We start from the raw sequence: 16729 nt of genomic DNA, 5'->3' as shown, positions 1-16729 counted from the left end.
TCTTTCTTAACATTTTTTTATCACAATTGTCTCTTTTTGCTCATTTAAAAAATATTTTTAAACATTTTCTAAATGCTTTTTTATATTTTTACATTTTTTGTTTTTGTGAAGCGCCTCTTGATTTTTATCTTGAGAGGCGCTATAGAAATGATTCTTCTTCTTCTTCTTCTTCTTCTTCTTCTTCTTCTGTGTGGAGTTAACATGTTCTTCCTCCCACACAATAAAAACATTCATGTGAAATTAATCCAAGACGCTGCTCTGAATTGTCCACAGGTGTGGTCCGTTGAATGGTTGTGGTGAATGGTTGTTTGTCTCAGTGTTTTCTTGTGATGGATTGGTGACCTGTTCAGTGGTGTCCTCCACCTCTCACCCAATGACCCACCTGAGTTGGGCACCAGCTCTCTGTGACCCTAATGAGATAAAGCAGTGAAGGATAATGAGTGGGAGCATTCTAGATCAACCTTTTCCCTCTTTTCTGTGTCCAAGACAAGTTAGGACCCCCAACCCCTTTTATTCTCATTAGTTATTTTAACTTTTCTGCTTGATGTAACTAGAGTTAGGAACAATATCATTTAATAGTCCACCTTTTTCTCTAGAGAACAGTATAATGTTTGGTTCATAAACTTTAGACAGTTTTAAGCAATGGATTTTTTCCCCTGAAATAGTCCAGTTATGGGCTGTTTGGTTCTCGGTGCAGATGTTTATATGCATCCGGGTTGTGGCGTTGCAGTTTATACACACATGAAATGTGACACCAGCAACAACCACTATCATTAGTTTAGGACATTGTGCTCCTGACAGACTGGCATTTTCATGTCTATTCTTCTTCAATCGCAGCTCCACTCCAGCCTGTAATGGGCCATTCCCATCTGTACCGGGTCGGCCCGGGCCGGGTAGCCCCAGTCGGCCCCAGCCTGGCCCGGTTGATTCCACACATCCTTGTCTTAAGCCCATGTGGGCTGATTCTACCCACCAATCAGAGGCTTGCTCTAATGGAATGTGTGAATTTGCTGTCAGCAGTGGGTGTGTTGGCCTTGGTCGGCCTGAAGCAGACCCCCTCGAGAAGAGGGCTGAGAATGAGCCTTGGTTGGCCCGGAAAAATACCAGGCCACCCAGATATGTAAACAACCTACGCTACCCGGCCCGGGCCGACCCGGTACAGATGGGAATGGCCCATAAGTAGCAGCTCCATCATGTGAAGGAGCCTCTGCTGCTGAGGTACTGCTCTGTGCTCCGCTGCTTTCTCATCAACAGCAAAAGTAGGATTCAAAACTTGTCTAACGCCACACATTTGAATGGACATTTATTTTTGATTCATCTTGCTTTCAGTGCTAAACAGACTTTTAATTTAATAAACTTGTTTCTGTTTCAACTAGGGCCTGCACGACTTTATTTTTTTTTAAAGTCGACAGTCAAGTAATGAAAGTCGAGTCGACTTCGACTAGTCGTTGATGACGTCATACGCCGGAAGCGGGGGGGTCGGGGGGGGGGGGGGGGGGTCGGTCGGTAGGTTCGCTGGAGTTTTTGACAATTAAAATTGCGCCCACATTTTCTAAGTTAACACATCTCTTTTAATAACGGTAGTTTCTGCATCCTTCTTCAGTCCTCTCCCCCCTCCCCCTGCGCAGCAGCCGCAAACTCACTGATGCGCCTGCAGCCTCTCGGAGTTCCTGCTGCTCTAAACATTAAAATAATTATTTCATTTTCTGTTCCTCACTTCTGATTACCTTCAGTGGTGTCTGTTTGTTGCAACAGCAGGTACAAAAACTAACTTGTTTTTATTTGACTATTTTTCTGTCCTGTCTGTTTATTATCTTCCTGCATCTCCTCTCAGTCCTAAAGAGAAACTGCTACCTGTGTTCATATATATTCACCTTATGAGTTACCTTTGAACTGCAGTTCTAAAAAGAGCTACCGACCGCAAAAACAGCGGAGTGCCGCTGCTCGCCGGCCGACTACAACGGGACCATTTTTGCTGCGGAGTTCATGCCGGAGCGGAGTGGAGATAGTGGAATCTTGGGGGTGTGTCACCGGAGAACAAAACAGGTGATGCGCCTCGCTCCGCAGCAGCGAAACGCATCAGGCACAAATAACAGACAGAAAACATGAAAGGAAATGAGCCGACATGAACGATCGTGTGTTTAATTTGCTTTTGAGGTGGTGACACCTGATTTGGCGGTGCTCAGGACGCAATGTCTGGAGCGCACGTCAAAGATCAGAGCTTTGCATGCACAAACTGGTTAAGATTAGGATGGGGGTGAGGGGAATGTTAAATTGCAAGAGGGAAAAGGTCACAATTTAGTTAAATGTCCGTTTTACAGCGGGTGTCAGTACCGCACAGCGCGTTGCCTCCGCCTCGATCCAGACGCGCAGGGGCTCATCACCTGCTGTCTTTTCCGAGGACTGCATCTTGTCAGTCATTATCACGTGACAGCGACTAGTTGATGACAGGCATAAAAAGTCACTACAGAGCCGTGAAGTCGACTAGTCGACTAGTTCGTACAACCCCTAGTTTCAACAGGAGAAAGTGGAACATGAATAGACAGAAGTTTAATTTTTTGTTTTCTTTATGGTTTATTTTGTACATTTTCATTCAGGGATTGGAAACCTGCCTCATGGAAGGATTTAGAGCTGTTGGGTCATCATTTACACAGCTGTTACTAAATGAAACATTAGATTTAGCAGCTGGAGCAGCTTGACCTGTATCTTTGACTTTTAGAGGTTTACTTTGTGTAAAAAAGTCCGTAAACCCTTTCCCCTTGTTGGACTGGACTTTGATACGTGAAACATTGAGAAGTCTCCTTGTACTCCTGGAATTTGAAAACTACAAAACTTTAGGAGTCGAACATTTAAAGTGCAGGCTTTGTCTCCCTCTGCTGGACTTTCAGCAGAACTACATTGTTGTGATGGATGTTTTGCCCCACTGTGAGACATTGTTATTTTATTTTATAACTTTACTGACAACACAAGCATCAAATATGTTGTTAACGCTCTCAAACCAGATTTTTTTTGTCTGGACCCAAATCTGCACGTCATGATCATTTCCTTATTGTAGATTTATTTTTATATTTATTGTAAACTCTGGCATTTTTCTTTAGGCTTGCGATCCAGTTTGCGTTTTAGGTTAGTTATTTCCATTCGTGTTTGTTTTTGAAGGACGAAAACATCTCTGAAAGACCATTTAATGAGTATTTCAGTTTCTGGATTTCTAAAGCATGCTGGAGAAAAGTAAAGCTAAATGTATGTTTTCTGTTTTGTTGCAACTCCTGATGGACTTCTTAGAAATAGATATTTGTTCAGGACTTTTTCTCTCATTAGAAGAGATTCTGCTCTTTATTTTACCGTTGAACCTTCTTATACTGAACCTGTAAGATGTTGTCGATGTTGAGCCGAAACATCTCCAGAACATTTTAGCACTTAAATCTTTGTTTTTGGCACCTTACATAGAATAGTCTCACATAAAAAATTTTAAAACATTAAAATATGAAGAAAAAAAGTTTTTGCAGGGCAGCATGGATATGTGGTGTTTGGTTGTTGTATTTCAGCAGATTAAACCTTTTCTACCAAAAACCACCACTAGAGGTCAGAGACACACAGTTTAATCTGGGAATGTTGATATTTATTACATTTGATGATTTTAGTTAGAATTATTTTCTGAAATTCTCACAAAAGCCTTTTACTTTTGCCAATGCCAGCAGAAAAGACGAACAAAATATTTTTTTTTGTAAAATTTCAAAAACAATTCCAGCTACCTCAGTAAAAGACCACAGCTGAATATACGTTTAAATCTATGTGAATGGGCATTTAAAAAGTCTTTTAATGTGTTTTCAGCACAAACAGAAACCCAGATCATGACAGGTTTCAGTTTATATATGTGCACACACAGTTTGTATGGAGTTACACCTGGCCTAAAATGTGTGTGTAATATATGTATATGTATATTTGTGTATATGTGTGTGTGTGTGTGTATGTGTGTGTGTGTGTAAACACTGGCCACTTTATTGGGTACACCATGCTAGTACCGGGTTGGACCCTTTTGCCTTCAGAACTGCCTTAATCCTTAGTGGCATAGATTCAACAATGTCCTGGAAACATTCCTCGGAGATTTTGATCCACATTAACATGACAGCATCACGCAGTTTCTGCAGATTTGTTAGCCACACATCCATGATTCAAGTTTCCTGTTCCACCACATCACAAAAGTGCTCTGTTGGATTGAGCTCTGGTGATTGTGGAGGCCATTTGAGTTCAATGAACTCATTATCATGTTCAAGAAACCAATATGAGGTGATTCGAACTTTATGACATGGAGCATTGTCCTGCTGGAAGTAGCCATCAGAAGATGCAGAAATCAAGACTCATCAGACCAGGCAACATTTTTTCAATCTTCTGTTGTCCAGTTTTGGTGACCCTGTGTGAATTGTGGCCTCAATTTTCTTTTCTTAGTCGACAGGAGTGGCACCTGGTGTGGTCTTCTGTGGCTGTAGCCCACCTGCCTCAAAGTTAAATGTGGTGTGAGTTCAGCGATGCTCTTCTGCATACCTTGGTTATAACGAGTGGTTATTTGAGTTACTGTTGCCTTTCTATTAGCTCACTGGATGTTTTCCCTATTTCTGATCATTCTCTTTAAACCTTGGAGATGGTTGTGTGTGAGTCCCAGAAAATCAGCAGTTTCTGAAATACTCGGAGAGGTACCAACAACCATGCCACGTTCAAAGTCCCTTAAATCACCATTCTTCCCCGTTCTGAAGCTCGGTTTGAACTGTAGCGGATCGTCTTGACCATGTCTACATGCCTAAATGCACCATGTGATTGGCTGATTAGTAATTTACGTTAATGAGCAGTTGGACAGGTGTACCCAATAAAATGGCCAGTGAGTGTATATGTTAGTTGGAAGAGAACAGAAATTTAAATTCACACGGATCTGTGCAGGTTTTACTGTCCTTTTGCTTTCCTATTTGTTGTGTTGTTCAGAGGAAATGCATAGAAATTTGTTTTTTATGGTAAATGGCTTGTATTTGGTATAGTGCCTTCTAGAGTCCTGGAACCCCCCAGGCACTTTACAACACAATCAGTCATTCATCCATTCACACACTGGTGGTGATGAGCTACGATGTAGCCACAGCTGCCCTGGGGCACATTGACAGAAGCGAGGCTGCCGAGCACTGCCGCCACCGGTCTCTCCGACCACCACCAGCAAGCAAGGAGGGTAAAGCGTCTTTCCCAAGAACACAATGACAGCGAAAACTGAGCGGGGCTTGAACCTGCAACCTTTCGATTATGGGGCGAGCACTTTACTCTTTTGCCACCATCGCACCGATATGTAGTTTGTTGATTTTTTTTCTATGAGGTAATGCTTATTGAGAAAAAAAATTTGAAAAACAACCTTTTTTATTACAAAATGGATTTAAAATGGAAAAAAGACAATACATAAACACATTTGTTCCTTTTATGAAATACATTTTTGTCATCTTCTGTTTTTTTGCTCAGGCTCACGTTTGGAAGTCATGCCTGGTGGAGAAACACTTAAAGTTTCTGCTTGGCTCACGCGGACTATTGTGGTTACAGGTGTATGCTGGTGGTGAACGTGTGGAGCAGCAGGCCAGCCCTGGCAGCATGGTGAAGGCCCAGAAGTCACCTGGGAGGAAGACTTCTCAGTGTCTCCGCAGACAGGTACTGGGAGACAAAACACCCACGTGTCACTGTTCAGTCCTCTCATTCCACCGCCCCATTTCAGCTGATTTTAATGGAAACCTCAGATTTTTAATGCCGAGTCGTGAGAAAAATCAGTGAATTGATTCCTAATGTCAAAAACGGAAATGGCGCAAAACAAAAGATCCTGGTGATCTATTGAAATTTCAGGAATTATTGTCCTCATTCTCTGCCAGCATCACTGATGCAAAGAAAGCGTTCTACACTGACAAAATTCTCAGCTCTACTGACTCTCAGAAACTATTTTCAACATTCAAAACTCTGCTCATTCCTCCATCTCCACCTCCTACCAACAATCTATCAGCTGGCACCTTTGCCTCATTCTTCACTGACAAAGTGGCAGCTATAAACAAACAGTTTACTCAACTGGCCACTCCTTAACATTCACTACCACAAACTCCTTCAAGCCCAACCATCTCAGGCCCTACTGCTTCATTTTCCTCTTTTTCCCCTGTCACTGAGGACTGTGTGTCCAAGCTTCTCACATGCAGCCGCCCTACCACATGCCCACTTGACCCCATTCCGACTAAGCTGCTCCAAGCTATTGCTCCTACAGTAGCCGCAGCAGTCACACATGTGATAACGCTTCACTGACATCCGCTACATTTCCCATCTCTCTCAAGCATGCTCAGGTTAAACTGCTGCTAAAAAAAAACATCTCTTCCTCCAAATCATGTGGAGAACTACCGACCTATCTCTCTCCTCCCTTTTCTGTCCAAAATCATTGAAAGGGTGGCTTTCAAGCAGATTACAGAATACCTCTCACAAAACTGTCTGCTTGACCCTTACCAATTTGGCTTCAAAAAGGGCAACCACTGAAACTGCTCTGTTAGCAGTGACTGAATCCTTAAAAGAAGCTAGAGCGACTGCCAAATCCTCCGTGCTTATCCTGCTCGACTTATCGGCTGCATTTGACACTGTCAACCATGGCTTCCTTTTGTCCACACTCTCTAGCATGGGCATCACAGAGAAAGCACATGTCTGGTTTGAATTGTACCTCACAGGATGATCATTCAGTGTATCTTGGCTTGAACAGTCCTCTACCATGCACCATCTTGCCACAGGAGTCCCCCAGGGCTCTGTACTAGAACCTCTTCTCTTTGCCATATACACCACCTCACTGGGTGAGATCATTCGATCACATGGCTTCTCCTACCACTGCTATGCAGACGACACCCAGCTCTATCTGTCATTTCCACCAGACGACCACACTATCTCAGCACGAATATCAAACTGTCTCTCTGGCATATCAAAAGGATGAAATCCCACCATCTCCAGCTCAACCTATCTAAAACTGAACTACTTGTCATCCCAGCAAAACCATCCATAAAGCACAATGTCTCAATCCAAAATGACTTCCTATGTCTGGCTCCTTCAAAGGCAGTTAGAAATCTGGGTGTTGTGATTGATGAACACCTGAGCTTTAAAGATCATGTTGCCTCTGTTGCCCGTTCATGCCGCTTTGCGCTGTATAACATACGAAAGATCAGACCATACCTAACACAACATGCCACCCAGCTCCTGGTGCAATCTACTGTCATCTCCCGCCTCGATTACTGCAATGCTCTTCTAACTGGTCTTCCAGGCAGTACTGTGAGACCTCTTCAAATGGTCCAGAACGCAGCGGTGCATCTGGTCTTCAATCAGCCTAAAAGAGCACACGTCACCCCTCTGTTCATTGAGCTCCACTGGCTACCGCTAGCAGCACGCATCAAATTCAAATTGCTAACACTAGCATACAAAGTCCGAGATGGTACGGCTCCCATCTACCTGAATCCTCTTGCAAAGGCTTACGTCTCGGCCCGGCCGCTCCTGTTATCACAGGATTGTCGGCTAGCAGTGCCTACACCACGCTCAGGACAATCCAGACTTTTCTCATGCATCGTTCCACAAATGTGGAATGACCTACCAAGCACTACCAGAACTGCGGCTTCCTTTTCAGTTTTCAAGAAACTCCTGAAGACCCTGCTCTTCAGAGAGCATCTTCTTAACTAGCACCCTCCCTGCACCCATCCCCCCTTCTCTACTGTCCACTCCTTGTTCCTTCCTCTCCATGATTGATGTCAATGTTGTTGTTATTGTTGTTGTTAGCCTCAAGGGCAACATGCTGATTATCACTTGTAAGTCGCTTTGGACAAAAGCGTCTGCTAAATACATAAACATAAATTCATGAAGATGTTAAATGAATGTTTGTTACAGATAAAAATTGAGCTTTTACTAATCGTTTGTGTGACTGGGTGAAGAATGAATCTAATCAAATGACCCAAACTACAGAAAACATCAGAGTTTAAAAGTTAAATTTTACAACAACAAAATAAGAATTCAATAGAAAAAAGAGGAGGAAAATAAGAAATTATCCAGGAACACTATGAATTTAAAAAATAACATGTAAGGAGTTCTTCTGCTCCGTCACTGCCGACAGCCCCAGACTTGGTCTGGAGTCTTTTTGCCTGAAGGTATTTTTTGTCGGTGCAGCTCAGTCAGGTGAGATCAGGTTAGTCGACTCGGCCACTTAAAGGTTACTTTTTCTATCGTTGTTTTCACCACAGATTCACATCCAGCTGAATTACAATCTGTTTTACTTACTGTTGGGACGACAATGGCAGACGGTGCCCGTCTTGTAACCAGAGGGTTGTGGGATCGAGTCTCTCAGTCTGTCTCACCACCAGTGTGTGTGCATGGGTGAGGGATAGTTAGTTGTAAAGCACCTTGGGGCGTTGTAGAACCCTAAAATATGCTATATAAATACAGACCATGTACCCTTTATTTGGTGTAAAATAGTCTTTAATTGTTACCCAATCAGCTTTAATAAATGTATGTTTACTTTTAGATGTTCAGAACGTTCACTCAGGTCTTTGTAAAAGATCCAGTTGTAATAAAAGAACAAGTCATTTGTATTTTAAAGTAAATGTTGAACTTGTAAAATTAGAGATGCACTAAAAAGTTGGTTGGTGATCTGAAAACTTAGCACGATCTGCTGTTTTTCTCAGGTCACGATGCATTTCACACACATGAGAGTCTTCATGCTTTATATTTTATGCTCTAAGAGCAATAATTAATGGAATAACAGTTCTTCCAGAATAATAAAGTTGATCAGTAATAAAAATAAGAATTATTATAATAATAAATCAGTATATTTTAATTTTACATCTTCTACCTTACATGTGACATAAATCCTGAATAGTCGATTGAACCCTAATGTTAACTGTGGGGGACTCCCTGTTGCTTCCTCTTTTTTGGCACCAAACTATTACACTTAGATTTCTTTAGTTAAGTTTTGTTGTAGAAAATGAGGTCAGTTGTCAGATTTGAGACATTTTTTCTTATGATTGCCACAAGATTGAGTAAAGATTTATTTAAAAGGGTTGTGATGCTAATGCATGAGAGTGTAATGTGAGTGTTTAGTCCTGTGGTGATGTACTGTAATGTGCCTAATGTGGAGTCATTTGTCCATCTTCAAGGACAGCAGGGACACCAGGAGTTAGTGAGATCGACACAGACAGAGAAAACGAGGATAAACTGGTTTGTAAGGAAGGAGAAAAGATTAGCGACTGAAAGGGAAGGAAGGTCTGGTTAAGAGACACAACAGGGTGTGCACACACTCGGAGGAGTTTGGAGTGGAGTCATTTGTCTGCTCCAGGGTGGTTGTGGATGACGGGGGTAATGTTCCCTCGCAAATATCTTAGACGCTCAGAAGACGTGACAGTCTCATACAAACCATGACACACCCAGCTGCTGTGACCTCTCCTCCTCTAGAAAGTGTCCTGGTGGACAGGTTCACGTTTTACTATCAGTGGTCTTAATTTTGTTGAGAGGCATGAAAGTTTGCATCATTTTAAAACACTGGGTTCAGATTAGAAACATCCCGGGCTTCTAATCAGTGTTACAGGCATCTCTCACCAAACGAGCCTTTACATTTTGGTTTACATCATGCCATGCAAAGGATGTCCTTACCTTTGTACGGCATCAGTCAGTTTGATTGCATTTCCTCCCATGTTCCTGTTTCTGTCTCAGACTGGTGGTCAGAGTGAGATGGAGAAATGCCAGCTCCCTTTGGACCCACAGTGCCCCCCACAGGGACAGCCCAGAGGAGAGCAGACCCATCTCCAGACTCCTGCTGCCCCAGACAGCTGGGACCACCAAGAGGCACCAGTGGAAGTCCGTAGGAAGAGCGATCCAGCCGTCCTATCCCAAGCCAAGCCTCTGTGGAGACCCATTCCCCCCCTGCTGCCTGAGCCCCAAAGAGAGGGGGGCCACACCGCTGAGACCATGGAGCAGAGCTGCCAGACTGAGGAGCTGAGCGCCGCTCACAGTCATGGTCACGACACAGGTGGGTCTCTTCCTTTTGCTTTTCTTCCCAGTTTGACTAATTCACCTTCAAGCTAAAACCGCCTCACCCCCACCCCGTGCAGTTTTACCGCTGGAGCATTAGGAGTAAAACTGCTCCGAGTGTTTTTGGCTTAAGCACCACCGTGCGCACAAACTTCAGCCCAATTATTTAAGTATCTGTACTGCTGCTCCTAATGTGGCTTTAGCAACATTTAAAAATCAAGTCAGTATGATTTTGCTTTTATCCAACGGTCCTGCTCTTATACTTTTTGAGTGAGAATAGTCGTAAAAGAAATTGGTTCTGTGAGGTCATTTCTTCCTGAGTCTGGTTGTTCCGGCACAGATTGCTGTGGAGGTCAAAGGTTACCGGGTTCGGCAACCTGCACCGCTGGGATTATATCAGCTTAGAGGTGGAAGTGTGATGGAATGAAAAAGGCTCTCTGGCGCACATAATCTCCATCACTTATTTTAAGCCCGTCCTACAATTGTCATTCACATTTCCTGTGGCTTTTTTTTCCTCTCTTCATGAGAAGCTTGTTCCCTTTTCACACTTTGACCGCAGACAGACAGACAGACAGACAGACAGACAGACAGACGGACGGACGGACGGACGGACGGACGTGAGATGGATGGAGTCAGGGCTGAACTACCCACACCAGTCTCCTGAATAACCTTGGTCTATGTTTTTTCTAGATGGGGAGGGCTGAGGCAGCCTGACACACTTAGTGCATCAGTCTGAACTGGTTATCACCTACATTCACACAAACACGTTGGTCACATTACAGCTGAGCAGACGTGGCCTCCTCTATTGTCTGATTGGTGTATGGAGCCTGGAACCGAGGCCTTTGCTGCAGTAGAAGTAGTTTCTTTAGTCAGAGAAGGCGGACAGCATCAGCCACTGTTTGTTTTACTGTGTGTTTATTTTCTATCTGTCAAACAGCACATAAATGAAGTGGTTAATATTGTTTATAGAGCAGGTAAATTGAGAGAACTACTTTAGTCTGTAGTTTTGAGGCTTTCAGCCACAGTCAGCTGGTGTAATTAATGCAGAAACTAGAGTAAACACTTTAATGCAAAGATGTTTTCAGGCAGATACTTTGCTCTTTGCAGTATTTACTTTTTTATGCATTAACAAATTTAATGCAATCAACATAACGTCTAAGCTACTGAAAACAAAATAAGAGTCCTGTAATTATCAGATGTTTTCAGATGCTGCCTTTTGCTCTAGAGAACATGTGTCAGACACAAGGATCTGGCCCAAGGAGCATTTTTATGGAGAGAGTGCTCGCTCTAGAATGTTCCAGAATGCTATCAAGTCTGAAAACTGGAAGGAATTGGACTGACTCTGATGGAATGGGCGGGGGGTGACTCTGGAGCAGCCCCACCTTCTGGTGTAGCTCCGCCTTTGTGGTTCTGCAGCGAGCACCACTTGCTTTTATGTGGCCCACGAGATAAATATCAAAAATATATTAAAAATGACCCGCTGGTCAATTTTACCACAAAGACTACAACGCCCATGATGCTTTGCGCCGTTAGTAAATCAGTGGAGCACACTGAGCTTTAAATATGTTGGTTTTATGCTCTTTTTCTGCTCCAAAACATGAAAGTTAACAGGTGAGATGTTGCATTTTGATTTAAGATAAAATGATATTTTTATTTTGTTGTTGGCCCGTGAGAAAAGATTTAACCTACAGTAAACAGGAAGTGGAAAGGCTGCAGATATATGAATAGAATAGAAAATCCCTTTATTGTTCCTCAGTGGGGAAAGCTAGACGTCACAGCAGCGATGACACTTATTACAGGAGGAAAAAAGGAGAATAAAAAATAAAAAAAATGAACAAACAACAAGAAAACATAAATCCTGAATAGATTTACCACAAGTAATGAATACCACTGATGCCTTTTATTTAAAATTGACTTGCTTTTGTGTAATTTGGTTATTCCGCATTCAGTGTTAATGCAAAAATAAGTTTGCTTCCAAATTAAAACGTTCTAAATTGCATATATGTTGATAAAGAAAATGTGCAAATTTGCCGTCACTTTTTCAAAAAATATTAAGTTTGGTCCTCGACTCCGTCCCAGAGTTTCATCTGCAAAGGCCTCAGACAGAGCTGAGTCGTTGGGGCGGGATCTATGATCGTCTTTCAGATTGTCTCTGCATGCAAATGGACAGTGCAAGGATCAGTCAGACCAACGAACATCACAACTTTTTCATAGTGATGGAAATCAGTCAACGGTTCTTTATACACCGTTGAAGAAGTACCTCTATCTAGTACACCATTATCCGTGGTCTCCAGGGCTGTCCAGCAGGCACGCAAGGACGAACAGAGTAGAACAAAAAGTCTAAATATCCGTCGAAAGCGACAGACTGCAAACCTGTGATTAATAATAATTGTATTTATATGTCACAATTCATACATGAAATGCAGCTCAAAAGACCCCACATACCCACGTTCCCTCCCATCCCCAGGAATGTAAAAGCATTTTAAAAACAATACCCCCTCATTACACTCATGATAAATGATAAATGACCCGCACTTGTATAGAGCCTCAGAGTGAGGACTCCAAAGCGCTTTACACTACAGTGCATCATTCATCCATTCACACTCATTCACACACTGATGATGATGAGCTACGATGTAGCCACAGCTGCCCTGGGGCACGCTGACAGAGGCGAGGCTGCCGAGCACAGGCGCCACCGGTCCCTCCGACCACCACCAGCAGGCAAGGTGGGTTAAGTGGCTTGCCCAAGGACTCAACAGCAGAATTCTCTGTCCGGAGCCGGGATCGAACCTGCAACCTTCCGATTACTGGACTGGTTGAGCTCATGTTCTGACACACGCACACAGACGCACGCACGCACACACACACACATGACATAAGAAAGAAAATAAAACACTCTGGGCTGAGCTCAGATGAGCCAGAGAAGCCAAGTTAAGGAAACATCACTAGGGGAGCCATCACCGACACAGGGCACCCAGGGGAGAGAGGGCTGAGACCCCCACCTCCCCCCAGGCCGCCACAGCCGACCTCCGCCCCTGGGACAGAGGGCTTCCACAGAGGAAACACTGGAAAGGATAAAATAAGGTTAAAATATAGGATGGTAAAACTTTGATGAAGGTATAAAGATAAGATTTAAAAAAAAGAATAAATGAGTAATACAAATAATCTGTTAAAAGCTAAGCTAAAAAGGTGAGTCTCTAAAAGACAGTAAAACTGATGGAATAAAACATAAGGATGAACTAAATAAAATAATAGATAAATGAATAAATCAATAATAAAAATCAGCTAAAAGCTAAGCTAAAACAAAAAAGGTGAGTCTTTGCCAGGAGGCCGCTTCTTTAACTTTGTCAACAGGGTTAGGCAGCCATCTTTGGTTGGGTTGACTCCAAACGTAGTCAGTTGTAGGAGCAGGGTTACTTTCTGATTGTTTAGGTCCTCTCAGACCGGTCCAGGCAGAAGGACACTCACTCGGATCCTGCTTCAGTTCTGTTGGAGGTCATTTCCTGTTAAAAGGGACACGTGTTCCTCTGTTCCCCATGGTACCACACACCTCCACAGTTTCATTACATTGGGTGCAACTGACTGACGAGTACTTTATGATCTAATGAATTTGGTTTTTCTATAGTGGTGTGAATCTGGTGCTCAGAAGCTGGTCAGTGATCCAAACCCTTCCTCTTCTTGCAAAAAAAGCAAAACATTTAGTAACGTGAGTCATTAAGTGTGTTCTGAGTCAGGCTGTTGTTTCTGACCAGCGCTGACCTCAGAGGACAAAATCCTCTCCAGCGTGACTCTCTGGCTCGCTGTGTGTTTTCTGTCAGTTCCCCTTGAGACAAACCCCGCTGAGAGATGACCTTTGGAAAGATTGTTGTCATTTTGTCTTTGTAGTTTTCTGCTGCTGAAACACTGATGTTATGATTGGTGTGTGTGTGTGTGTGTGTGTGTATGTGTTTGCCTGGCTTCGTAGCAGCTGTCCAGACTCTCCATGTGAGGCTGTGTTTCTCCGAGACGTTCCCACTCTGATGTAATTAGGAGCTGACTTTGACAGAGCGCTGCCTCTCTCCCCCCCTGTAGGTTTGTGTGCTGAGCCTGGTGATCCTCCTCTGCTCCAGCAGCCTCTACAGACCTCCAAGTCCGGGATTCAGCAGATAATTGAATGCTTCCGATCAGGTTTGCGTCCCTCTCTGATTTTATTTACTGCCTCCTTTCTCAGCCTCATGTTTTTCTTTTGAACGTGTTTCCTGTTTTTGTTGTGCTGTGGTTCATACACACCGTTGGGAGGCCATGGACTGTTGCTTGATTTATTACTGGAGGCTTGGATTCCGTCTCTATAAACCAAAGCCCATCTTAATTATTTACGATTTAATTGGTCCTTCTTCCCATCTATTCCTTCATTCTCCTGATTATCTGCGTGCTTTTAAAGCATGGTTTTGCCATCTGTTCTGAAACGAGATGAGGTCAGTTATGTTGCGAGGATTCCCCAGGTCCTCATTCGCTACCTGCTTGAACCGAGCAAGCCGAGATCAGCCTCTAGTTCAGGAAAAGCAAAAGAAGCTTATACAGATAATTATTATGCATCATTAGAAAAGTGGAAAGACGGCAGACCCGTTATGTGTTTGAGAAGCTTTGCTAGAATAAATTATGAATGAAGCTGCAGTCATGCAAGGTTATGGTTGATGGATGGGCGTGGAAACATGTAGCATTAGCATCTCCCCTCCATGATGGACATTTATTCCTCCCGCTGCCTCAGTAGGGCAGCAAACATCATCAAGGACAGCTCCCACCCTGGCTTCAACATGTTCAGACTGCTTCCCTCAGGGAAGCGCTACAGGTGCATTCATACAAAAACCCTCAGACTCAAAAACAGTTTCTTCCCCAAAGCAATAACCACCCTGAACTCACACATGCACCGATAACACAGCCCCCCACTTCCCACTTCCTCCATTGACCACCATTATCTATTTATATCAAATTCCATGTGCAATAATTGTATATACATAACATTACTGTCCATATGTACATAGCGCTGCAGAACTGTACCCCCCCCCCCCCCCAGTATGTTTTTTACACTGAGTAGGAGATGCTCTGTATCTCACTTTACACCTGTATAGTGACAATAAAGGCATTCTATTCTATTCTATTCTATTCATTAGAGACCCAGTCTCTACTAAGTCTTCATTAGAGCCTCATGAAATACAAACAAATCTCTGATTTTTCAGCTTTTATTTTTCTAAACAAATACTTTAAGACAATAAAATATGGCGTTCCGAAGTGTAAAAACTGAGATAAATGAATTTAGGGGAAAACGGATGGATTTTAAATGGATCTACTTATTTTCACTCTCGTCAGTCAAGCCAAAAACACACTAAACCCCAACAAGCGTGGACCCTCGTGTATATGTGATCGACCAACTACCGTTTCCACGTCAGTAACTGAACTTGGAGATACCAGCTTGTTCTAGTTGCTGCAATAATAAAAATAGTAAAATCTGAACAAGCCTCTATGGTAATAAATTAGCACAACATCCCACCTCTACATGACCCAGAAACAGTCCAGTTGTCTGGGTCTGCTGCCAGATACTCTGGTCGGTCCCATGTGTTTATCCACTGCTGTTGATGTGAATATTTATTTTAGATTTGTGCGATAAACATTTCCACAAGTGCTGGTAGGAATTACAAATCATTTAAAGTGTAGTGACGTGACCTAGAACAGCTGATCGTTCTTATTCTCAAAGATTTCTCTTGTTTTGCCTATGCATTAGCTTTGTCTGCTAAATAATTCTGAATTGACCTTTAGAGGGAGCGTGTTTGTGGTTGTGGAACTACTCCTGGATGCTGAGAATGAGCTGTGGAGGCAGGGCAGGATGCTGGAAGACCTAATCTAGCTGTTTATTTTGTTTGGCAGGCACCAGCCAGCTGAGGCACATGCTGCTGAGAGAAGTGGACACCATCTTTGAGTGTAAAGTGTGTCGCAGCCTGTTCAGAGGCCTCCCCAACCTCATCACTCACAAGGAGTACTACTGCTTATCACGGCTGCCTGATTCTGATGGTTAGTGACTCGGGATGCTCATGCGTACACATTTCTAATTCTAGCTTTTGTCCTAAAATCAAAGGACAAAAGCACACAGAACATCAAAAAGCACAGATGTCCAAATCTCAGGAAGAAGAAGGGGGTGATAAATAAGAGCTGCAGGCCAAGGCAGAAAATGTTCAAAGCAAACACTTGAAAGGATCGCATGGGCCAACTGTGACTCCCCAAACAAGACTGGGATCAAACTTGACTTCCACTTTGGCTCAAAGAACTCTGAAATCTACACATTCACTTGCTGCCTTCATCGTCTCCTTGGACTCTGTCGAGTTTTACTTTCTTATTCTGTCACTGCAAGCGTCCGTCGTCCGCTTCTACACCATCTGTCTCCTACTTATTATTCTCTCATCATTTTCTCTCGCCTTTACACACGCACACACACACCCACTCCAGGATACGGCGAAGCCCATCAGAGTCTCTGTTATCCATCCATCCATCCTCTCCTCCTGGAAGAGAAATCAATCCCAACAATTACTGCCGTAAAACCCGTTTCTATCATAATCTTATCTCCATTAGATCGTAACGATGTTGTCCTCTTCACAATGAAGTAGCTTCTGACCAGTTTACAGCTGCCGGTCTAATGAGTCGTTTGTTCATAAAT

At 43.2% G+C, this 16729-nt stretch overlaps 1 protein-coding gene across 3 annotated transcripts in view; it reads left to right on the top strand.

Annotated features, from left to right (window-relative positions):
• Positions 1-16729, top strand: part of znf800b (zinc finger protein 800b) — a 61388-nt gene that overhangs the window by 38114 nt on the left and 6545 nt on the right. For all 3 annotated transcript variants that reach the window (XM_015958070.3, XM_015958062.3, XM_054739651.2), the window contains exons 2-5: positions 5569-5673; positions 9727-10042; positions 14116-14211; positions 15946-16089. In XM_015958070.3, coding sequence (XP_015813556.3) covers positions 5617-5673; positions 9727-10042; positions 14116-14211; positions 15946-16089 — 613 coding nt within the window. In that variant the 5' untranslated portion in view covers positions 5569-5616. The remainder of the gene's footprint in view (positions 1-5568; positions 5674-9726; positions 10043-14115; positions 14212-15945; positions 16090-16729) is intronic.

The sequence above is a fragment of the Nothobranchius furzeri genome, chromosome 1, assembly GCF_043380555.1.
Source record: "Nothobranchius furzeri strain GRZ-AD chromosome 1, NfurGRZ-RIMD1, whole genome shotgun sequence".
In the NCBI taxonomy this organism is placed as follows: domain Eukaryota; kingdom Metazoa; phylum Chordata; class Actinopteri; order Cyprinodontiformes; family Nothobranchiidae; genus Nothobranchius; species Nothobranchius furzeri.
This window is presented reverse-complemented; position numbering and strand designations above follow the sequence as displayed.